The 24997-nt window shown below is 41.1% G+C and overlaps 1 protein-coding gene across 2 annotated transcripts in view; it reads right to left on the bottom strand.

Moving 5' to 3' along the window:
- The window catches only part of NDFIP2 (Nedd4 family interacting protein 2), a 181301-nt gene that overhangs the window by 56596 nt on the left and 99708 nt on the right, over nucleotides 1–24997 (bottom strand). For both annotated transcript variants that reach the window (XM_077483057.1, XM_077483058.1), the window contains one exon: nucleotides 9418–9505. In XM_077483057.1, coding sequence (XP_077339183.1) covers nucleotides 9418–9505 — 88 coding nt within the window. The remainder of the gene's footprint in view (nucleotides 1–9417; nucleotides 9506–24997) is intronic.

Raw genomic sequence — 24997 nt, forward strand, 5'->3', positions numbered from 1 at the left:
CGTCATTTGACGGAGCGATCACGTGGTAAACGGCCGCGATGAGCGGCCGTTTACCGTGATTCGTGATGCGCCGGGTCCACTGGACCCAGCGGTCACGGATGCTCTCGTGTGCGCGCCCCGTTAATTAACGGCCTCTTAGAGTTAAACAACCGCCCTGATGCCGTTAATCGGCAATGGGCGGTTGTTAAGTGGTTAAATTGTCCCTTCTATTTTTGCCTGTGGATGATTGCACTGCAATAATTGTAATTAAAAAAAAATACTCTAAGTACCCTTTTCCCAATCAAAATACAGATGTCACATGACCAAGATCTTTCCTAGCTTGTCTGCAGGGAAACAAGTAGGAGGCACTTCTAGTCCTCTGCTGTTGATCACATGTTCAAAATGAAAAAAAGCCTTTGGAATATAGAGTAATAATAAATAATTCAGATCAATAAACTGTTTTTAAATTGATATACAAATATACGTTTGAAATGAAATTCATTTTTGACAACATGGTGCAGGCGGATTTCTGCCAGTCACAGGCTGTGTCACACCCCTCCAGTCTGTGTTTTAGAATAAGAGGGAAGTGAAGTCTCCATTAATCAAGAGGTAATATCCTGCCCTTATTGTGTTTAGCCGGTTGGTGGGCATGGAGAAGGGAGGGGGTGGGCTGCCATTTACCACCTGTGTATACACCCACATGTATGGGCTGATAGGGAGGAAATGCTCAGCACGGAAACTCACTGAAAACTGAGCATATGCAGAGCTGCCACCACAGCTTCAAAATCTCTAGCTAAATTTAGGGACATGAACAGTATGCAATACAGCATTTATTGAAAGCTTTTTATGATGTGGGTTTAGTGATGCTTTGATTCCCTGTAAAGGTATGCATCGCATAGTAGTCCATTATGTGTCACTTACCTGACACAGGAGCGAGCGAAGTCACTTCTGTCCCCTTGTGTATGGAGCATCCATCTTCTTGGTGGGTCTCGCTGCTCCGGTGCTGTCATTCGACGGAGCCGCGATGACGTCACTCCCGCGCATGCGCACGGGAGCTGCCACTCGCGGCATATCGCCGTTAACAGCTGCACACTCAGTACGCCTGCGCGCCGCTGTCTATGGCGCAAGCGCCGTAGACAGTGGTGCCTGTCTTTTGGCAAATATCTCCTAAACCGTGTAGGTTTAGGAGATATTTCTTGGACCTATAGGTAAGCCTTAATCTAGGCTTACCTGTAGGTCAAAGTGGTTTGTAAGGGTTTACAACCACTTTAATGCCCTACACAGCAATAAACCCATCTACAAACCCTAGAGTTTTGTTTCTCATCTGTAAGCCCATAGACTCCTTTCACACTCAGGCAGTCTCCAGGTGTTTTAGTGCTAGAAATAGCGCATTAAAACTGCCTCCCATGCCGCCCGAATGTTAAAGAGTGCTTAGAAAAAGTCCTGAAAGCAGCATCTTTGAGGCGGTTTGGGAGCACTGTATACAGCGCTCCCAAAACGCCCCTGCCCATTGCAATGAATGGGCAACGCTTCTGAAGCACTGCAACACAGGCGTTTTTAACCCCTTATTCGGCCAAAAGTGGGGGTTAAATGCGCCCTGCTAGCAGCCGAAAAGCACCCCTAAAACGAGTGGCGCTTTACCGCTAGCGCATGGGCGGCCCCAGTGTAAAAGGGATCATAAAGAAATTTCCCTTTAGGCCCCCTTTCACACCTGTCCACTGTGGTGTGTTACTTTGAACAGGCTTCTAACTTATCAAAAGGCGCGTTAAAGTGGTTGTAAACCCTGCCCCACAACTTTGTCCCATGTAAATCAGCATAAAAAACCCTAATGAACACTGCTTGTAGATATCTCCTTACTTGCTTAGTATTGTTGTAATCCTTGTTGGTCTGTAGAATGAAGTCACTGAGCATGCCCAGATCTCCCCTGATTTAAGGCACACTCTCTATGTCTTATCTATCTGTTATCAGGACTTCCTACGGCACAACACTGAACTCTGATAATCACTCAGAGCTTCCTTCTACACACCATGTGACCTCACATAGTCTAAATATTGGCCATTACTGCAGTCTTATCAGCTGAAGCAGATAAGTCTGACAAAGGGAAACAAGAAACATCGGCACAAGTAAATACTATGAAATAAACAAGTAAGCTATGAACAGGGAAACAGGGTTGCCATAGAAACTTTGGATTGAGAAGGAGGCTTGGTTAACAGTACAGGAAGTGCTCAATGTAAGGGCGAAAATACACTCCACTGTGGACTCAGAAAACAATACTTAAGATGGTGCTGCCTAACCCCTGGAAAAAAGTTTTTTAAAGTTTCTTTAACCACTTTCAGACCGGACCATTTTGCTGGTCAAAGATCAGACCACTTTTTGCGATTCGGCACTGCTTCGCTTTAACTGACAATTGCGCGGTCGTGCGATGTGGCTCCCAAACAAAATTGATGTCCTTTTTTTCCCACAAATAGAGCTTTCTTTTGGTGGTATTTGATCACCCCTGCGGTTTTTATTTTTTGCGCTATAAACAAAAAGAGCGACAATTTTGAAAAAAACGCATTATTTTTTACTTTTTGTTATAATAAATATCCCCCAAAAATATATATAAAAAAAAAATTTTCCCTCAGTTTAGGCCGATGCGTATTCTTCTTCATATTTTTGGTAAAAAAAAAAATTGCAATAAGCGATTATTGATTGGTTTGCGCAAAAGTTATAGCGTTTACAAAATAGGGATAGTTTTATAGTATTTTTATTACTAATTTTTTATTATTTTTTTTTTTACTAGTAATGGCGACGATCAGCGATTTTTATTGTGACTGCGACATTGTGGGGGATCCATCGGACATTTTTGACACATTTTTGGGACCACTGTCATTTATACAGTAATCACTGCTATATAAATGCAGTGATTCCTGTGTAAATGACACTGGCAGTGAAGGGGTTAACCAGTGGGTGGCAGTGTAGGGGTTAAGTGTTCCTAGGGGTGTGTTACTAACTGTGGGGGGGTTGGGCTTTCATTTAGTGAACACTGATCTCTGCTCCAATCACATGGAGCAGAGATCAGCGTCACTAGTTGCTAGGCAGAATGGAGAAATTTTGTTTACAACGGCATTTCTTCATTCGGCCGCTCCGTGAGACGATCACGGGGATGCCCGCGGCGATCGAGTCCGCGGGTCCCGCGACTGGACTCACGGGGGTCCCGACCAGCGTGGGAGCGCGCCGCCGGCGCGCTCCCGATGGCAGGGCGGCAAATTTAAAGGGACGTATATGTACGCCCATTTGCCTGCCCGTGCCATTCTGTCGACGTACATCGTCGTGCGCTGGTCGGCAAGTGGTTAAACAGTAAGTAATATTCAATTTGGGCTGGATTACAGTGGATATAGTGTGATAATGACTTATTATAATGGACTAAATGAAAAGAAGCATCAGAGAGGGAGAGTTTACTTCCTCTTTAAAGCAAAGCAATGGTGTAAAACCAGCCTTACTTCTTGCAGGAGAACAAAAACATGAAATATGTTCCAACTATTCCTCAAAAGACTTTTGTTTATTGAAGAGGAATTCCGATAAAGCATATTGTTCTCAAACAAAAATTGCCAGAACTCTTTAATGAATGAAATTAAATAAACACCATCAGTATTGCTATATGCAAGCTAAGGAAACTCAATGGCTTCTAAGTTCATGATCTACAATGCATTTCCTCCTCCTGGCTGCAGGATATAATCTGACGCTATAACTATCACTCTCACCGGTTGAGGTGGTTTCAAGAAAATAAAGCTGACTCTAGCCTATTGAAGAATTCTGGCTTCTAGCATGTTGTTCTCAAGCAAAAGTGCCAGAAATAATTAGCTAAGCTTTACAGAGACAGTGAATTACACATCATTGGTAATACGCAAGACAATCCTTGGCATCTAACTGTTAGATCTACAATGCATGTCCTCCCTCTGGCAGTAGGGTATGTTCTAAAGCTATAACTGTCACTCTCACTTGGCTCTGACTGAAGACCAACTAACAGAAAAAAGAAAAGTTGTGTTTTTGTTAGCTAGTGTCTATGTGCTTAGAAGAGGCCGGTCAGAAAATGTCAGGGTCCAAGTACAGTGATTAGACAATCTGCCTGTGGTTTTCAAGGTTTGTAGTGGATTAGCTACAGTTGGACATATTCACAAAACAACTTACTCCATTTTATTTTAGATCCCTTTTATATTTGTAGCTAAAACTCAGCACATTAGCCACACAGGCTGTTAAATTCATAGCAATAGGTCTCTGAGGGTCCTTGCTCTACCAAAACAGGCCTCAATGGCAATCAACATCAAGTAGATGTTTCAAGAGCCTTCGCCTACAAAAGGTCTCCTCCAACTATGCAGCACCAAATCTATTGTCACTGCTTCTAAAACTTGCTGATTTAATTGTACAGGTTTATGTAAACTAAGCTGATAAAGCCAAGCCAGCTGAACTAGTACCAGTTAAAATACATATCTGGTGTATCTTCTTCAAACTCTCCCGATTCATGTTCCCCATACATTTTGAAAATGGTGAAGCATAAGCTTATCGGGTTCTTATGGGCAGATCAACCCCCCTAAAATTAAAACTACAGTCCTCATTTTACAGAAATAAAAGAAAGAAATTGGCTTTTTTGACCCGTTGCAGTGCCACCACTTTGTAGACCTCACTAAGGTCATAGACTGGGTGACCCTTGAATAATTCATGTCACCACTCCCCCTTTAAGCACTTTATGGTTCCCCACTTCTGGTTATATGACCATCAAAAAAAAAAAAAAAAAAACAAGAGACCACAGAAAATGGGACATTTTCGGCACCGTATCGAACACACAAATACGTATGTATATGCAAATATTGTTTTTTTTATTAGAAAATGGATTAAAAACAAATGAAAAACCATTGAATAGTATTAACCCAAACTAGTGTTTGAGCATACACACCCTGTATACAGGTACGGAGCCTCCAAAGTACTGACACTGGCACATACGTAATGAAACAAACACAGTCACCAAGGATAAATAATATAGCGGGGGGCCATCTCTGTAGAGGAGTGCGTCGCTTCACACTAGGCGGATAGTGCTGTACTCAACATGTTTCGCATTGACAAATAACGCTTCTTCGGGAGCGTAAGGGGTTAATTACAGTGTTAAACCAAGCAAATTGCGTGGACCACAAAAAAGAGCGAGGAACAGAGTCAGTGGCAGGCATGACCCCAGCAAACCCTCTGTTGTGTATCCCTATTTCTACTTAAAAAACCCTGCCGAGGTTTCACAAGCATACCTCAGAAGGAATGAGCCAACGCCATGTACACTTACCCTTATTTGTCGACCTTCCCAGTGAAGAGATACAATAGATTTTCACAAACAATGGTACAAAACATAAAAAGGCTGTTTCCCATGTTTCCATTGTATGTACTTCACAGTAGCACAATAGAGGTAGACAATCTGACATATAGGTCATGCTTGACTGTCTGTTCCCATTCACAACAGTTACAACAGGTGACGTACTGTTGGTGAAAGTCAGCTAGAAAAGGGTCAACGTGTTCCGTTTACACAGTGATTGCAGATAAGCTGAACAAAATATCTGAAATGTTAGGCAAAATTTTGTTAACATTTTTTTGCAGGGCAGTAAACCCTTATCTACATACACATTTCTAAACCACAACAGAAGATTATCTAAAAAACGGCTACAATTCCATTGCTAGGCTACGCATTATTCTCTGCATCTGCAAATTGTTCTGTGATTATGTATTTGTTCAGAACAGTATGTTGCATGAATAGTACATTGTTCACCTGAACATATGCATCATTTTGTATTTGCGTTTATCGAGCAGTTACAATAATTTGAACATTTGCAGCTGTACACAAAGCAGAAAATGGAAATACACAAATGTGCCCTCAGGAATATCCTTACTGGTGAAATCTAAAAATATTAACACCACTTACATTTAGCTGTATGGGGCCGCAAATAAAACACGATTTCAGTCACCTATTTTCCTTAAGAGTACCATCCAACAATTACATACAACGTTGGCACCTACATCACCCCTCAATCGCCTCTTCCTCCCTTTCCCTCTCGCTTCATTCCTTGTTTCCTTTCCATCCTCATTTAATCTCTAATGCCCTGTACACACAGTCAGACTTTGCGATGGAAAACGTGCGATCGGATCTTGTTGTTGAAAATCTGATCATATGTAGGCTCCATCTGACTATTTCCATCAGAATTTCGACACACAAAGTTTAAGAGCAGGATCTAAAATTTTCCTCCAACATATTCCGATCGTTAAACCACTTGACCACGGGGCACTTAAACACCCTTAATAACCAGACCAATTTTCAGCTTTCTGTGCTCTCACATTTTAAATGACAATTACTCAGTCATGCAACACTGTACCCATATGACATTTTTGTCCTTTTTTTCCACACAAATAGAGCTTTGTTTTGGTGGTATTTAATCACTGCTGGGTTTTTTATTTTTTGTGCTATAAAAGAAAAAAGACCGAAAATTCAGTAAAAAAAAAAAGCAGGGTATTGGAGAGTATTGGCAGGGTATTGCAGAGTATTGGCAATTGCAGAGTATTGCAGGGTATTGGCAGGGTACTGCAGAGTATTGGCAGGGTATTGCAGAGTATTGGCAGGGTACTGCAGAGTATTGGCAGGGTACTGCAGAGTATTGGCAGGGTACTGCAGAGTATTGGGTATTGCAGAGTATTGGCAGGGTATTGCAGAGTATTGGCAGGGAATTGAGGGGTTCATTTTCGGTGAGCAGCACTGTGGGCACTGCAGACCCAGCCCACAGCGATGCTGACACCGATCTCTTCCCCCTCTGCTGTACCGATCGGTACAGAGAGGGGAGGGAGGAACTGGCGTCATAACATGACACCGGTTTGTTTACAAGTGATCGTTCCGTCATTTGACGGAGAGATCACGTGGTAAACGGCCGCGATGAGCGGCCGTTTACCGTGATCCGTGATGCGCCGGGTCCTGTGGAACCCGCGGTCACGGATGCTCTCGAGTGTGTGCCCCAGGGGGCGTGTAAGAGCAGAATTCTTTGAGGACGTCATATGACAGCCGCTCAGAGTTAAACAACCGCCCTGTAGCCGTTATTCGGCTATGGGCCGGTTGTTAAGTGGTTAAATTCCGATGGACAAAGTGCCATGCATGCTCAGAATAAATTACGAGACAAAAGCTATTGGCTACTGCCCTCTTTTTAGTGCCGTCGTACGTATTCTATGTCAACGCGTTCTGAACCATCGGATTTTCTGACAACTTTGTGCGACCGTGTGTATGCAAGACAAGTTTGGGCCAAAATCCAGGACCGTGTGTACAGGGCATAACTGTTCTCCTACAGTTTGCACAGCCTTCGAAGCTGATGTCATCCAACTGCATAAAAAAAAAGACTAAAACACTAATCTGAGGCTTTAAATCACATATTTATCTAAGGCCTCTTGCATTTGGGCGTCTTTACCCATACAATGTAAATGTCTTTCCCCTGCCCTAAAAAAACCCAGGTGCAGCGTATAGCCTCCCACTGACACATTGTTTCGTTTTTTGCATACGTCTGTACGCTATACTTATTTTTACGACAGCACTGATGTATACCAAAGTACTGCCACACACTGCCTTCCAGCTCCGCAGCCTGTAAAAGTCTATGAGAGGAAGAAAAATGCATTGGCTTGATGTTGTACTCAGTGGTACTGACATCAAGAACTGCATGCGTTCAGCGATCAAAGCCCAGAAAGCAGGCTTCTTGTGTTCCAGGCATTCATTCCTGGGTACATATGACCATACACGCAGATTTCTTCTGGTTAGCCTGAGGGCTAAATAAAAGAAATCTAAGAGATGCCTCTATCTACGCTCTGGCTATTGTATTCTGATTGAATGCAGGTGCTGTTCAGCAACACTTTTTTGCCTGGCTCCTTTGATGTTTAAATTGAATGATGTTGGGCAGAGTGGTGCCAACAGAGCCACCATCTGGTCAGATTTTGCTTGGTTCATCAGTAACCAGCCAAAACTCATTCAGGCTAGTTTAAGGGATGGGTAAAACCCATTAGTGGTTTTTTTTTTCCACCATATGTATTTTATTGGGAAGATTTCCACTCACTTCCTGTCCCATAGCCACATCACAGAGTACACCCATGCGATCCGATTCTAGTGCGGGGAGGAACAAGTCCCTGCACCATTTTCTATGTGAATCCAATGCGAGTTCAGTCATACAACTGTATGGCTGAACTTGCATTGCTCAAAGATCGCACGTGATAGGGGTGCGAATCATATGTGATCTCTGAGATTGCGCTAGTGTGAACCTGGGCTAAGTGATAACAAACGAATTGAGAGGTTGAATATGAGGAATAGGGAAAACGAAAGCAATAAAAACAGGTATTCCCATCTCATTTCTCTCTATCCAAAACCTCTTCTTCTGGGGGCCCCCGCTGGTGCTTCAGGCTCCTCCAATTTACATGGGGGCACCTGTGTGTATTCACTCACAAACTGCCCTGTCTGCAGCTATTAATACAGAGTGGATGGCTTGGCCCTGCCCCACACGGCTCAGCACAGCATTTGATGGGCAGCAGCAGAAGCCAATGGCGGCTGCTACTATCAATTTGCCCAAGGAGGAGGGAGACAGCGGTGAGCTGCTGCTCTCATGCACATTGGTACCACAAACTAGATAGCAAAATCTGAGATAGTGAAGGAGGTCAAACGAACATGCAAGTAATATTGGTATCAATACAAAAGCTTGACAGAAATCGCCACCACCACACGAATATAATGTAAACACACAGAACATCCAGACCTCTCAGCATATACAGAGGAAAATTCAACCACGAGTCAGGAAACAACCATATCGGCAATAGAGAATAAAAAACTCCGAGCAGTGTAAAAAGATAATTACTCCAATAAGTGTAAAACTGTTTTTATTAAAAACAACTGATCAAACAATAAAAAATAAATATTTATTTATTAAATCACATAAGAACACTGTCCTCCATACAGAGCAGACCGCATGTATCGTAGCTCCACCCAATGTGTTTCGTTCAAAAAAAGATGCCATCGGAGGTTCAGTAATGTGGTAATAGTGCCACTTTGAAATACCTGAACTGGTACAGTAACTGAATCTGGTGCACATGTCGGTAAGGCTACCAAAATGGGTGGCACATTTTTTTAATCTGATGCAGAACAGAGCCATACTACCAGAAAATGTAACTTATTGAATTCCCCAACTAAGTAGAACCATATCCTGACTTTTTACATTTCAAATCGTATGCAGCAAATGTATTACTCTCCGATGTCTCGCTCTGTTGTCCTTTCCAATTTTTTTTTTTCTAATGATGGAGGGAAAAAAAAGTTATATAAATCTTAAAATGGAAGCAGATGCCTTCGCAATGGATTCTAGTTCAAACTGGTTTTGTTTTAATTCACAATCCAAAGGACAGAGAAAAACTTACTGAAGAAAGCCAGCATGAAGATTCCATCATTTCCCACTCTTAACTGGTCAGCGTCGCTGAAGTCATCCCGTGGAGGATATTCTTCTTCCTGAGAGAAGAAATGAAACAAATTGATGTATACAAATGCACGTTCCCTTCTGACTTATAGTAATCAAAAATAAAGCAATGCATTTCTCATGTTAAATTTCCTTAATAAAGAGATGAAACGCAGTAGCACATTTGCAATGCACAGGATTTATAACAGAATAAGATTCTTGGATCTCCAATAATAGCAATTTAACACTACTGGAGACGTGACAGCGAGATGTGTCAAATTCAATCGTAAGGTGAGACAAGAGCCGGGAACGCTGGTATAGCGTTCACTATAGTATGTGACAGATATGCAAGAAACAAGAACTCCATAACCGATTTAAAATTGCCAGTGCCCACACATGACTGAAAATATCTATTTAATGTAAAAACAGATCTCTTGAAATCAGAACTCCGGTATTTTGAAAAACCCCACACCAGTTTTTTTTAAATATTCCCCTAAAGTATACATAGCCATAACTTTTCTGGCTGGTCATGCGACACTTTGGGGACTTCTTCCTCTTCCCCATAACTAGTCTACTTGTTATACTTACCTGCTCTCGGGCCTCCCATTGGCACTTCAGGCACCTTGCTCCACCAAGTGCCCTGCCCACCACAGCAAACCCCTGGCTATGGGGACCACTGGTGCGGGCTCGCTCCTGAGCTGGCTCTGTGTGAGCCTTTGTCTCTGAGCTTATGTGGAGGTAAAGACCAGAGAGAGCCGCTTCTCTCATGGCCAGCACTAGATCGAGACTGGGCTCAAGTGAGTATAAGGTGGGGCTGGAGCGGCTGCTCTATCTAGTATTGCACAGAGAGTTCAGACTGAGGTGACACATCTCCATTTGTACCCAGGCTATGGGCATTAAAGCATTTATATATTCTTAATTAGTAAAAGAAATGTTAAAAAAAAACAGTTCTGTCTCCTCTAGCTGCTTGTACTTTGAAGTATTTAAAGAAGTTGTAACCCAAAAAAAAAAAAAAAAAAAAAAAAAAAAAAAAGAAAGAAGAAAAGATCCCCTTTCCTTAGTGCACCTTAAACAGCACAATGGTTGTATTGACTAATCTGTCCCTCTCTATAAAATAATATAAAAAAAATCCTGGTTGATACTGTCTGTTCCTGTGTCCCCCTTAGTGTGTTGACCACAGTAATCATGGCTGCTGATCCATGATACCATGGTCAGCTTAGGTGCCTCCATCATCCTGCTGCTCTCCTCTCTCCCCCTCCCTTCCTGTCAGCTCCTGTGTGTGTGAGACGTCTACTCTGCCTCCCCCTCCCCTCCTGCCACTATTGGTAGCTGGCAGTAAAGTTAAAAAAAAGATTACTGCCAGCCCCTCTGTTCTACTAAGCCAGTGATGGCGAACCTTGGCACCCCAGATGTTTTGGAACTACATTTCCCATGATGCTCATGCACTCTGCAGTGTAGCTTAGCATCATGGGAAATGTAGTTCCAAAACATCTGGGGTGCCAAGGTTCGCCATCACTGTACTAAGCTATACTACAAGGTGTACAGGTTTGTACAAAATTGTGCCTGTAAATACCATATTTCAGTTTGTTTCTGGTCGGTCACATGACCTCGGCCGCTCTCCTCCTCCGATCTAAGGGCTACAGTGGAAAGAGCTGAGCGGGTAGCACAATGGTCACGTGACCTCCTGGCTGACATCAGAGGGAGATCTCTGCGCCTCCCACTGTAGCCCTTGGATCGGAGGAGGAGAGCAGCCGGAGGTCACGTGACCAGCCAGAAACTAACTGAAATAAAGTATTTACAGGCACATTTTTATACAAACTTGTACACAGGGTCATATAGCTTAGTAGAACAGAGAGGCTGGCAGAAATCATTATTTGACTTTACAAAAACTTTAATTCTCAAAGATTACAAGAGAGACTCTGAAGTCAGTTTCTAAACAGCTTAGACATATTTGTTGTTCGTTTTCATTAGGTTGGCAGGCAATCAGAAATCTGGTGCAATTTAAGGTAATAGACAAAGAGCCAAGATTCTTCTGTTGTGAACTTTAAAGATGAATTTCACCACAACGCTTATGGCTAAAGCTAAATAGATGAATGAATGATTTAAAGTGCTTTTACAGAACTTGTCTGAGCACCAGTTTTCTTTAAATTATTCTTTTACAAATGCCTTCTCATTTTTAGATATGGTATGGCATGGTAACTTCCAATCCACTGTTGGATTTTGACTGCTATCTGGGATGAAATTGGGAAGGACCTCTTTGACAGTCTTTTGCTAATATGACATCCCAAGCTGTGCGTTTGAATATAGCTACCATTGTCACCAACTTGACTTTTGTAAATATTGGAATTAAAACGCACTCGAGCAGGGGCGTCCAACCTACGACCCATGAGCCGCATGCGGCACAAGAAAGCTATGAATGGGGCAACTATTTGTGAGCAAAATATTTTCAAGTATGAAGCACATGAAGGCCAAGATAAGAACCAAAACATCTGATGAGCACCCTGAGAATTCATTGAGAATTGCTACTCCATTCCTTGAATCAAAAACAGTGTTAAATATCGCATTCGTTTTATGTTGTTATAATTGGTAAATCTTTAAATGCAGTGGCTGCATTAGCTTTCTTTCTTCTGAGGTTTTTCTTTCCCCAGTTTTCAACTGGTGATCTGGACAAAAGTGGCTGTAAAAAAAGTCCTGTGTACATGAGGCCCGATACAAGAGGCCCGATACAAGAGGCCCGATACAAGAGGCCCGATACAAGAGGCCCGATACAAGAGGCCCGATACAAGAGGCCCGATACAAGAGGCCCGATACAAGAGGCCCGATACAAGAGGCCCGATACAAGAGGCCCGATACAAGAGGCCCGATACAAGAGGCCCGAAACAAGAGGCCCGAAACAAGAGGCCCGAAACAAGAGGCCCGAAACAAGAGGCCCGAAACAAGAGGTATGTTACCTCTTGTATTAAGCCTCATGCACACAGGACTTTTTTTTTTACAGCCACTTCTGGGAGCGTCAGACTTTTTTTAGCCTGCCTCTAGACTCCCCTGCATGTTATCCTATGTGTCCATGCACATATGGAGGTTTATTTACTAAAGTTGGAGGGTGCAAAATCACGCTCACTTCTGCATAGGAAATCAATCAGCTTCCAGGCTGTATTGCCAAAGCTTAATTGAACAAGCTGAAGATAGAATCTGATTGGCTACCATGCACAGCTGTACCAGATTCTGAGAGTTTTAGTAAACTTAGATATAGACTTTTTGCAGTGTTTAGTGGAAGGGACTTTTATCCCAGGTCCACACTGAGCTGCGGGAATGAAGCCGTGTGAGTTCAGCTGAACTCGCACGATTTCACTCCCGCATGTCAGTCCCAATTTCACAGACTCTGTGCGAGTTTCTGCACAGATGTCAATGGAAATCGCAAAAAGTAGTACAGAAAAAATGCAAATGCACTGTCGCACCGATTAGGACAGTGCCATTGCCGGCAACTGCCGCTGATTTGACATGTCAAATCGCATGTCGAAATGCATGTCAAACCGCAACAATGTGAACCAGGGCTAAGAAGCACAAAAAAAAAAAAAAAAAACACTGCCAGTACACCCAAATGCAGCAGAGTTTTGGCAGAAAAAATGCTTGATGCTTGTAAATGCATTTAAACGCTTGTTAATGTTAATTAATTTAAATGGCCAAAATAAATGAATTCGGGTCCAAGCGCTTGATGCCTATAAGTGCACCGTAACCAGTTACACATTTCTTACAAGCGTCAGGCATTTTTTCTGCCAAAACTCTGCTGCCAGGAGAAAAGGCTTCTTAAGAGAGCCTTCAATATGTCCAGTGTAGGTGAGTGCCTCCACTCTAGATTGAGGAGCAACAGAGACATCTTTGGACAGCAGCACCGTCAGTCTGGGGGGAGAGAAGTGTTAAATGTATTAGCAGATTTAGAAACACTAACAAATTGAAAGCCACTTTCAGCTAACACTTATTCAGCCTAGTTTACACTCGTTTCAAAACAAGGCTTCGGACAGACTTGGTTAAAACTCTCTGAACGCCAGTCAAATCTCCTGCCACTAAATAAAATGGTTAGCTTACAATCCTGTTTACACCTTGTGCTTGCTTTGCTTCAGCTTCTCCTCAAAAATTCTACCCCATGTAGCTTTATTGGTGCTTCAAATGCTCCATAGAGCTCTATGACAAAGTTCGTTAGAAGCTCGCTTAAAGCACCTGCCGCTTTTGAGAGGCTTTAATTCAGCTTTAGCTTTGTTTTGGAGAAATTGCAGGTGTGAGATATCAGCATCCGCCAAGCTTCAAAAGAGCACCACCAAAGCCTCATTGAAGCACCATATCATAAAAGCTTGTTGAAGCAGCAGGAGCTGCAGGGCTCATGAACGCAGGGCGTTTTAAAAAACGGCATCACTAAAAACGCCTGCGTTTTAGCCATGTTTTTACATTAGTGTTATTGTGCGTTTTTTCATTAAGAACACTCTTTATAATGTAAAAATGCCTTTAAACTTCAAACGCGTCTTGACGCATTTTTTGTTTTTACAGCTAGTTTTTACTGCTCCTGGAAGCACATGCTGTGGTTTTTTTCTACTGCCCCTAAACGCTTGTGCCTCCAAATGCCTCTGACTGTTTATGTGTGCATGGACACATAGGCTAACACGGAGGGGCTTTTAGAGGCAGTTAAAAAAAAAAAAAAAGTCAAACGCCCCTAACAGCAGCTGTATAACGGTCCTGTGTGCATGTATATAATACTGGAAATATCTCCTAAACCTACGCGGTTTAGGTCATATTTAACATATACTCTTGCGCCGACGTCATTGGTGCATGCACAATAAAAAAAGGGCACGATTGTGCCGTTTCTATAGTGCCCATGCCCTGACTGTCGGCTGCTGTGCGCATGCTCAGGAGTGATTTCACATGACTATGGCCAGGCACAGAGCTGGAATTAGTGGTCCCGAAAGGAAGAAGGGTGAAGATGGACACGAGGGAAAGAAGGAAAATAGATGTGGCGCTATACCTTATAAAACTCACTAGAAAATATAAAATGTAATATAATATAAATAAAAATGTACAAATTTTCCAGCTTGCTGGCTAATATTTTAAAAAACAGCGAGAAACCTTAATGGACTGTATGATAAAATCAATAGTAAAATCAATAAATAATAATAAAGTGCTAGGGGTTAGTCCTTATTAATTAGTGAATGCAAAGTGAATGTCAATTTTCCAGCCTACTGGTTAGTGAATGCGATAAAACTATACGGTCCACTCAAATTAGGTAAAGGTGAATGAATAAATATTTAAATAATAGTGAAATTATCATGAATCAATCAATACTTAATAGTGAAAGCTACTAAAGTTGCTTGTGACTGTGATTGTAGCACAACCAAATGAATGGACACAAGGGGAACAATCAAACCTATATAAACGTGAATACTGGTGGGGTGGTGGGTGTAAACACACTGTGTCAAATATCAAAACATGCCAAAAAATACCACAATAAAAAATTGAAAAATAGAAAATTGAAAACAGTGAGGAAATGAAAAATAATAAAAAAGGATTAAAAATATTTTAGCCCAGAAAGTAAAAATATTTTAGTCCAGAAAGTAAAAAGTAAAAAATAAAAAATAAAAAATAAATAAAAAATCTTGCGGTGACAAGTCTAATATGAAAGTCCAATTGAATAAAGTTTAAAATTGATGTTGATATTTAAACATGAAATGAATATTTGGTGGTGAAAAAAGTAAGTGAAGAAAGTGACATCGATATTCGTTCGCAGTGAACGTTTGCAGTGAACGTTTATGGATTTTACTCTCACCAGAGATATGACCCCGTCCGGGGTGGATCAGCCTCCACAGTATAAGCCACTGTGTCGCTTCTTGGGCTGTCTCTGCTATGCTGCTGGGGAGATCCTTCGTTCTTCCGTGGGGATGTTGTACCTCGTTTACATATGATAGAAAAGAGGACTGCCCATGGTGTAGTATGTTTGAAACTCAGTTTATTTGAAACAACCGTAAAAATACTCACATTTAGTACGAAAAAAACACGTATTGTATTAAAAGCGTTCGGAACATCCACTCGGCTGACACGCCGTTTGTGCTGAAGGTGTACGTATCTGGCCACGCCCTACGCGTTTCGTCATTCAGACGTCATCTGGAGCGGCCATCTTCATACACCTTTCCACTTTTATAGGGTATAGTAACCAATCGCGCATGTGCGGGATCACAGCCGCCATGTTTGTTAAGGTAATTCTCAATGTTAAGCCTATTATTATGCCGGCCCGGCCGCCATGTTGGTTGGGGGAATTGTCAATACTAAGCCTGTTGTTATGCCGACCCAGCAGGCAGTATATCATTGCGCCTGCTGTTGTTTGTTAAACGCAGGTTGGACACTATTCCTACTTAAGTGGAATATATGCTATTATGACACCTTTATGCACACACATAAATTGATGTAACCATAGAACAAAGCTAAAAGATAAGAATAAAAATAAAAATAACCATTACAATAATTTGACAGTGTTTATGGAATTACAATAGTTTAGCAATATTTAAAATGAAAATAAAAGATTAAAAAATTTCCATAAAAATCTATAAAAAGGAGACTGAAAATCAGAGGAGAAATTTGAAGGAAGGACTAGAAGGGGGGGACTAGTCTATGTGTATATATCTTATTATAGAGTCTGAAAGTAAATAAAATCGGTACTGCCTAAATTAAAATTAAAATTAACCTTAAATTTATATTAGACTTCATCTCAAATATGAAGGAGGCTAGTTGGGTGCCGGAGATTTTTGAGTGGAAATTTTTTTTATATTTGACATGCTTTGATGTATTACTTTTGAAATATGTTGCCCAAGGACTGCTTGATGCATTTAGAGGAAGGGAAAAGAACTCTTTCGTCCAAAGCTATCGATATATGAAACATGGTAAAAAGACTTAAATGTTAAAAACTTTTTTGTTAAAAAGGTAGAATAGAATATGGTTAACAATAGAATAGGATAGGAATGTTGCTATTTTTTCTTTGGGTAGGAGAATTAAAGTGTTTGGGACATTAGGGTAATAGAACATAGAACATAAGTTTTTCATTAAAGACCTCGTTGATTGTGTGGCATTCGATCTACACACGATGTGTTAGGACAGGAGTCGGTTAAAAATTGGTTAAAAATTGGTTAAAAAGCAATTGAGGTCCAAGTCTATGTTCATTCCATCTGGTTGCATTGTTTCCATATTAAAAATCCATCTGGTTTCGTTTTGGGAAATTTTCTTGGTCATATCTTCTCCCCTCCAATGTCCCTTGATTTTATCAATTGCATAAAAAATCATCTGTTTCGGATCTTGATTGTGAAAGTCTCTAAAGTGACGTGAGACACTGTTTGTCATATCCTTTCCTAATATTCTTAATATGTTCTTTGATTCTCACATGCAATTCTCTTGTGGTTCTACCCACGTATTGTTTATGGCAAGGACATTCTATAATGTACGTAACGTGCGTACTTTTGCATGAAATGAGTTCCTTGATGTTGAATTCTCTCCCGTTGGTAGTTGAAATAAATTTTGTAATTTTTCTACTGGTTTTCTTACTTGTACGGCAGGGGAGAGTGTGGTGGGACATAGCCATTTTGGAGATGTATATCTCAGAAAAAATAACACCTAGGAGACTAAGATGGGACGTCTCACCCAATGACGCTCTAAATGATAAACACCTAATGGAAGAGTGGTACAAATTTTTCAATGAAAGCGAAACGTTTTTACTACAGAAAATAGTAGCTAGAAGACAAGTCAAACTTAAAAATATTGAAATAGAGATTTTACAAATCAGAGACCATATGTTGGCATATAGCGACACAAATGAATATAAAGAGAAAGAAAAATGTTTACAGGAAACCATTAAGAAATATGATAAGGATATCCAACAGAAAAAACAGAAAAAGTTCCGTAGAGACGTGTTAGACTACAAAAACCAACAAGTATATAAGTGGCAGACAGACATTACCTATACAGAAGAAGAAAATGACATATCCATGGGAGAAGACTCAGTAGAAGAACAAGACAATAGGATAGTTGAAACATGGCAACAACCTACACCGTCCCCAAATAGGATGGGAAGAACCACAGCACCTCGCACACCGAATTACCGGAGGACTGAAACAAGTAATTATAACAACACCAATAGAAGGGAATGGGATACCCCTAGAGGTAACCAATATCAAGACCCAGGGACTTATAACATTCCGACACATCAAAATAGATACTCTCCCCTTAGGGATTATCCTCGAGCAACATCTTTCCATAACAGATACCAAAGGGATTTTCACAGGGACCAAGGCCACAGACCACCGGGCAATCCCCCATATGGACAGAAAGGGGGGTGGAGACCATTTCGGTACCCACCAAGAAACCAATACCAGGGTCCACCCAGAAGAAATGGAGGTTGGAATCCCAGATGGAATGGCCCAGGGCAGACAAGAAGAGAATACACAGAATTCCCAGAGAACCAGAGGAGAGAATACAGACCACCAAGATGGGTAGAAGAAAACGAAAGAGGGGAAAGAGAGGAGGCAACAAGAAAAAGAAGGAGAGAACACTAGGGAAAGGCATCTATAATCTTAGCCAGGTCACTTTTAACGAGGAGGAACTCAAAATACTAGACCTAGGCCTAAAATTTGCACCAGACAAGAACCTGGACAAGTTCGAGACCTTCATAGACTTACAAAAGTTCATAAGGAAACTAAATATAAAGAAATTTTATGCTAATAAGAATTTTACAAATATGGATAGGGAAGAGACACAATACAAACATTCCAAATTAAGAAACAACTCTGTTTTCAACCCTAACCAACAACAGAATGAAGGTATTAAAGTTTTTATAAAAAAATGGTAGAAAAGGATATCAGAGAATTAACAATTAAACCCTCAAAAAGAAAGGGCATATGGAAGACCATCAAACAATTAGAAAAGAAAAAAGACGTGGTGATCAGACCAGCAGATAAGGGAGGAGGATTGGTGATATTGGACAAAATCGCCTATGAGGAAGAAATGACTAAGCTCCTTAGCATTCCAAACACCTACAAACAATTGAAGAAAAACCCAAAAGAAGAGCATAACAAAAAACTAACAGATTACGTTAATAAGGGTCTAAACAAAGGGATACTCAATAAGAAGGAATCGAGGTATCTCATACCCAAGGCACCGAAGATTCCAGTGATATATTATGTACCGAAGATACATAAAAATCAAACACAGCCCCCAGGAAGACCCATAGTGAGTGGGATAGATTCCTTATTTTCAAGACTGGGAGCCTATGTAGATGGATTCCTACAACCACTGGTAGTGGAAGGCAAGTCACATCTGAAGGACAGCAGACAACTCCTAAAGGAACTCCAGGACATCAACATAGAAGAAAAGGACATATTAGTAACAATTGACGTAAATTCTCTTTACACAAACATTAAACAGAAAGATGGACTAAATGGAGTAAAGTGGGCCCTCCATAATAGATCCAAACTAAAACAAGAACAGATTGATTATATACTTGAAGGACTAGAGCTGGCTATGTCCCACAACCATTTTTGGTATAAAGGCAAACACTATGTCCAAACTAAAGGAGTAGCAATGGGGGCTAAATACGCACCCAGCGTGGCAAACCTCTTCCTGGACCATTGGGAGGAAGAACAAATTTATGGAGTCACTAGAAAAAATATCAAGATGTACAAAAGGTACATAGACGATATTTTAATCATCTGGGGAGGCACCAACTTGGAACTACAGCAATTTTTAGAGGAGATAAACCAAAACATTTATGATATTACGTTCACAGGAAGTTGGGACAACCAGAGTGTAGACTATCTGGACTTACAGATTTTTAAAATGGATGGATCCTTGGGCACTAGAACCTTTTTCAAGGCCACGGATAGAAATGGCTACATTCCTACCTCAAGCTGCCATCACCCAAGATGGATTAGTAACATTCCTAGAGGACAACTTGTAAGATTATACAGGAATTGCACAAAAAAAGAAGATTTTAACAAACAGGCCGAGGTCATCATTAATAGGTTCATCAGTAAAGGATATAAAGAAACCCAACTAAGGGCTCTCAAAGATAGTGTATTAAAAATGGACAGGAAACAATTGCTAGAGAGCAAAACAAATACCAAGAAGAGCAGGAATATGGAAACCGCCTTCCTGACAGGTTTCAATAGACAACACAAAGAGATAGAAAAGATTATCAAAAAACGGTGGCCTATTTTAAAAACAGATGACGTACTAAAACAAATCTTGCCCAATAATCCCTCTTTCATATACAAAAAAGCTCCCAACTTAAGAAATAATTTAGTGAAAAACACGATAGACCCCCCACGACAAATCAAAATCGCCGAACATCTTAAAGGCTTTTTTAAATGTGGCCAATGTCTCCCCTGCCGTACAAGTAAGAAAACCAGTAGAAAAATTACAAAATTTATTTCAACTACCAACGGGAGAGAATTCAACATCAAGGAACTCATTTCATGCAAAAGTACGCACGTTACGTACATTATAGAATGTCCTTGCCATAAACAATACGTGGGTAGAACCACAAGAGAATTGCATGTGAGAATCAAAGAACATATTAAGAATATTAGGAAAGGATATGACAAACACAGTGTCTCACGTCACTTTAGAGACTTTCACAATCAAGATCCGAAACAGATGATTTTTTATGCAATTGATAAAATCAAGGGACATTGGAGGGGAGAAGATATGACCAAGAAAATTTCCCAAAACGAAACCAGATGGATTTTTAATATGGAAACAATGCAACCAGATGGAATGAACATAGACTTGGACCTCAATTGCTTTTTAACCAATTTTTAACCAATTTTTAACCGACTCCTGTCCTAACACATCGTGTGTAGATCGAATGCCACACAATCAACGAGGTCTTTAATGAAAAACTTATGTTCTATGTTCTATTACCCTAATGTCCCAAACACTTTAATTCTCCTACCCAAAGAAAAAATAGCAACATTCCTATCCTATTCTATTGTTAACCATATTCTATTCTACCTTTTTAACAAAAAAGTTTTTTAACAAAAAAGTTTTTAACATTTAAGTCTTTTTACCATGTTTCATATATCGATAGCTTTGGACGAAAGAGTTCTTTTCCCTTCCTCTAAATGCATCAAGCAGTCCTTGGGCAACATATTTCAAAAGTAATACATCAAAGCATGTCAAATATAAAAAATTTTTCCACTCAAAAATCTCCGGCACCCAACTAGCCTCCTTCATATTTGAGATGAAGTCTAATATAAATTTAAGGTTAATTTTAATTTTAATTTAGGCAGTACCGATTTTATTTACTTTCAGACTCTATAATAAGATATATACACATAGACTAGTCCCCCCCTTCTAGTCCTTCCTTCAAATTTCTCCTCTGATTTTCAGTCTCCTTTTTATAGATTTTTATGGAAATTTTTTAATCTTTTATTTTCATTTTAAATATTGCTAAACTATTGTAATTCCATAAACACTGTCAAATTATTGTAATGGTTATTTTTATTTTTATTCTTATCTTTTAGCTTTGTTCTATGGTTACATCAATTTATGTGTGTGCATAAAGGTGTCATAATAGCATATATTCCACTTAAGTAGGAATAGTGTCCAATCTGCGTTTAACAAACAACAGCAGGCGCAATGATATACTGCCTGCTGGGTCGGCATAACAACAGGCTTAGTATTGACAATTCCCCCAACCAACATGGCGGCCGGGCCGGCATAATAATAGGCTTAACATTGAGAATTACCTTAACAAACATGGCGGCTGTGATCCCGCACATGCGCGATTGGTTACTATACCCTATAAAAGTGGAAAGGTGTATGAAGATGGCCGCTCCAGATGACGTCTGAATGACGAAACGCGTAGGGCGTGGCCAGATACGTACACCTTCAGCACAAACGGCGTGTCAGCCGAGTGGATGTTCCGAACGCTTTTAATACAATACGTGTTTTTTTCGTACTAAATGTGAGTATTTTTACGGTTGTTTCAAATAAACTGAGTTTCAAACATACTACACCATGGGCAGTCCTCTTTTCTATCATATGTAAACGAGGTACAACATCCCCACGGAAGAACGAAGGATCTCCCCAGCAGCATAGCAGAGACAGCCCAAGAAGCGACACAGTGGCTTATACTGTGGAGGCTGATCCACCCCGGACGGGGTCATATCTCTGGTGAGAGTAAAATCCATAAACGTTCACTGCAAACGTTCACTGCGAACGAATATCGATGTCACTTTCTTCACTTACTTTTTTCACCACCAAATATTCATTTCATGTTTAAATATCAACATCAATTTTAAACTTTATTCAATTGGACTTTCATATTAGACTTGTCACCGCAAGATTTTTTATTTATTTTTTATTTTTTACTTTTTACTTTCTGGACTAAAATATTTTTACTTTCTGGACTAAAATATTTTTAATCCTTTTTTATTATTTTTCATTTCCTCACTGTTTTCAATTTTCTATTTTTCAATTTTTTATTGTGGTATTTTTTGGCATGTTTTGATATTTGACACAGTGTGTTTACACCCACCACCCCACCAGTATTCACGTTTATATAGGTTTGATTGTTCCCCTTGTGTCCATTCATTTGGTTGTGCTACAATCACAGTCACAAGCAACTTTAGTAGCTTTCACTATTAAAGAGGAAGTAAACCCTGATGGGTTTACTTCCTCTTTTTTTCCCTGCAAAGGTAAAGCATAATGGACTACTATGCATCGCATAGTAGCTCATTATGTGTCACTTACCTGACACAGGAGCCAGCGAAGTCGCCGCTGTCACCTGTAGTCCGCCGCATCCATCTTGGTTGTGGCGTCTCTCGCAGCTCCGACGAATGACAGCGGAGAAGCCGCGATGACGTCACTCCCGCGCATGCGCACGGGAGTCGCGTCTCGGAGCTCCGACGCTGCCATTCGGCGGAGCCGCGATGACGTCACTCCCGCGCATGCGCACGGGAGTCGACAAATTAGGCAAATCCATTCTTGGACTTGCCGCATTTAGTGCGCCTGCGCGCCGCTGTCTACGGCGCATGCGCCGTAGACAGCGGTGCCCATTTTCGGGCAAATATCTCCTAAACCATATAGGTTTAGGAGATATTACTTGGACCTACAGGTAAGCCTTAATCTAGGCTTACCTGTAGGTCAAAGTTGTTTGGAAGGGTTTACTTCCATTTTAAGTATTGATTGATTCATGATAATTTCACTATTATTTAAATATTTATTCATTCACCTTTACCTAATTTGAGTGGACCGTATAGTTTTATCGCATTCACTAACCAGTAGGCTGGAAAATTTACATTCACTTTGCATTCACTAATTAATAAGGACTAACCCCTAGCACTTTATTATTATTTATTGATTTTACTATTGATTTTATCATACAGTCCATTAAGGTTTCTCGCTGTTTTTTAAAATATTAGCCAGCAAGCTGGAAAATTTGTACATTTTTATTTATATTATATTACATTTTATATTTTCTAGTGAGTTTTATAAGGTATAGCGCCACATCTATTTTCCTTCTTTCCCTCATTTTACTGTTCCATCCATCTGGATGGAAACATAATAGAGGCTGCTCTTACCTTACATTACACTACAGACTCTCTGTATAACAGATTCCATAGCGCACCCTATCCCTCTGTTTAATGAAGATGGACACGGCCACCAGCGGGAACATAGCGGGCTTAGTTTGCAGGTAAGTGGCAAATACTAGCCCATTATGCTTTGCAGGGGAATAAAGAGGAAGTAAAACCCATCAGGGTTTACTTCCTCTTTAAGCAGTTACAGCAACAGTTTTCTTTCTTTAGGGATAAAGATTTTACATAAAAGCTGACTATTGTAAGGACCCCTGTCACTGGTAAATGGATTGCCTCATCCCTCTAAAGCAGGGGTTTCCAATCTTTCTAAATAGGGGGACAGTTTACTGTCCTTCAGATTTTAGGGGGCCGGATTGTGGCCACTGAGAGTAGCCGACTTTAGCAGTAAAAAAACACCACCCCATCGTTGGCGCCAGTGGGAGGAGTTGTGCCCCGTCCTTGGCGCCAGTGGGAGGAGTTGTGCCCCGTCCTTGGCGTCAGTGGGAGGAGTTGTGCCCCGTCCTTGGCGTCAGTGGGAGGAGTTGTGCCCCGTCCTTGGCGTCAGTGGGAGGAGTTGTGCCCCATCCTTGGCGTCAGTGGGAGGAGTTGTGCCCCATCCTTGGCGTCAGTGGGAGGAGTTGTGCCCCATCCTTGGCGTCAGTGGGAGGAGTTGTGCCCCATCCTTGGCGTCAGTGGGAGGAGTTGTGTTTCATCATTGGGCCCAATTATATGTGTTATCGGAAAGAATTGTGCTCCATTTTTGGTGTCATTGGGAAAAATTGTGCCCCTTCACTGGGAGAAGTGGAGAAGAATTATGCCGAATTGTTGGTATCAGTAGATAAAATAGTGCCCCAAGGGCCAGATAAAAGCATACCACATCTGGCCCCTGGGTCTGCAGCAGGAAAACCACTGCTCTAATGGCTGCATCTACAGGACAGCTTGTTCTGTTGAAAAACAGACCTACTGGCTCGATCCCCAGGTGAAAACAAAAATTAAATAAATGCAGCCACCCCATCTAAGAATCAGTAAGGGCTCTTTCACACAGGGCGGATCTGTGCTGATCCACCCCGTGGACATCCGCTTGCTCAGCGGGGATCGCTCCGTCGATGCCAGGTCCGTCTCTGCACACAGCGCAGGGACGGACCTGTCAGAGTGCTGCTCTCCCCTATGGGAAATCGGATGACAACGGACCGCAGAGTGTCGTCACCCGATCCGATGATGGATGGAAATTTAGGTTTTTCCTCAGTTACACTTTTTCGTTTCGGATGTCAGTGGACATGTCACTGCTAACATCCGACGCTCCATAGACCTCTATGGAGCATCCGTTCAGGTCCGCCTAAAAAACTGACAGGCGGATCTGAACGGACTGTGCATGTGAAAGAGGCCTCAGGCAAAATATAATAAAGGTCTACTTTTTGGGTTTAATACCGCTTTAAGAAAAACATGCAGTTCAAAGCAAAAAGTATGACAAAACAGTAAAAATGTTAGCATGAAGGGGCAATGACTATGTATATATTTGTTCTGATAAGTACTTGCTATAAATCGCCAGCAAGTGACTTGCACAGTTCAGCAGCATGGAGAGCGAAGGAATGAGTCTAAATATGACAAAACACCTCTGCAGTAAGAAAACGGCCTGTAAGCGCCCAGCATTGACAGTATAATCACCGGAAATGGCAATGCACTCCCGTTCCTAGGTATGATGAATGATTAATGAGCTGCAATTTTCCCAATATGAAGTAATCTGGGCAAAATAGCTCAAGTAGGGTCAGGTGATCAAATTCATTTCCTTTGTCAAAGCGTAAGGGATTGTGTGGGGAAAGGGAACACTACAAAAACGAGCAGAATTGTTGAAAACTGCTTTAGCGTGAGCATTTGTGTGTTATTACCTACGTTGTGTATGAACAAAGGCTAGGCTTATGAAGTGCAAATCACAATGCTTGTTTA

Source organism: Lithobates pipiens, unplaced genomic scaffold (genome assembly GCF_037356315.1).
Source record: "Lithobates pipiens isolate NorthernLeopardFrog02 unplaced genomic scaffold, aLitPip1_a1.2 Scaffold_16, whole genome shotgun sequence".
In the NCBI taxonomy this organism is placed as follows: domain Eukaryota; kingdom Metazoa; phylum Chordata; class Amphibia; order Anura; family Ranidae; genus Lithobates; species Lithobates pipiens.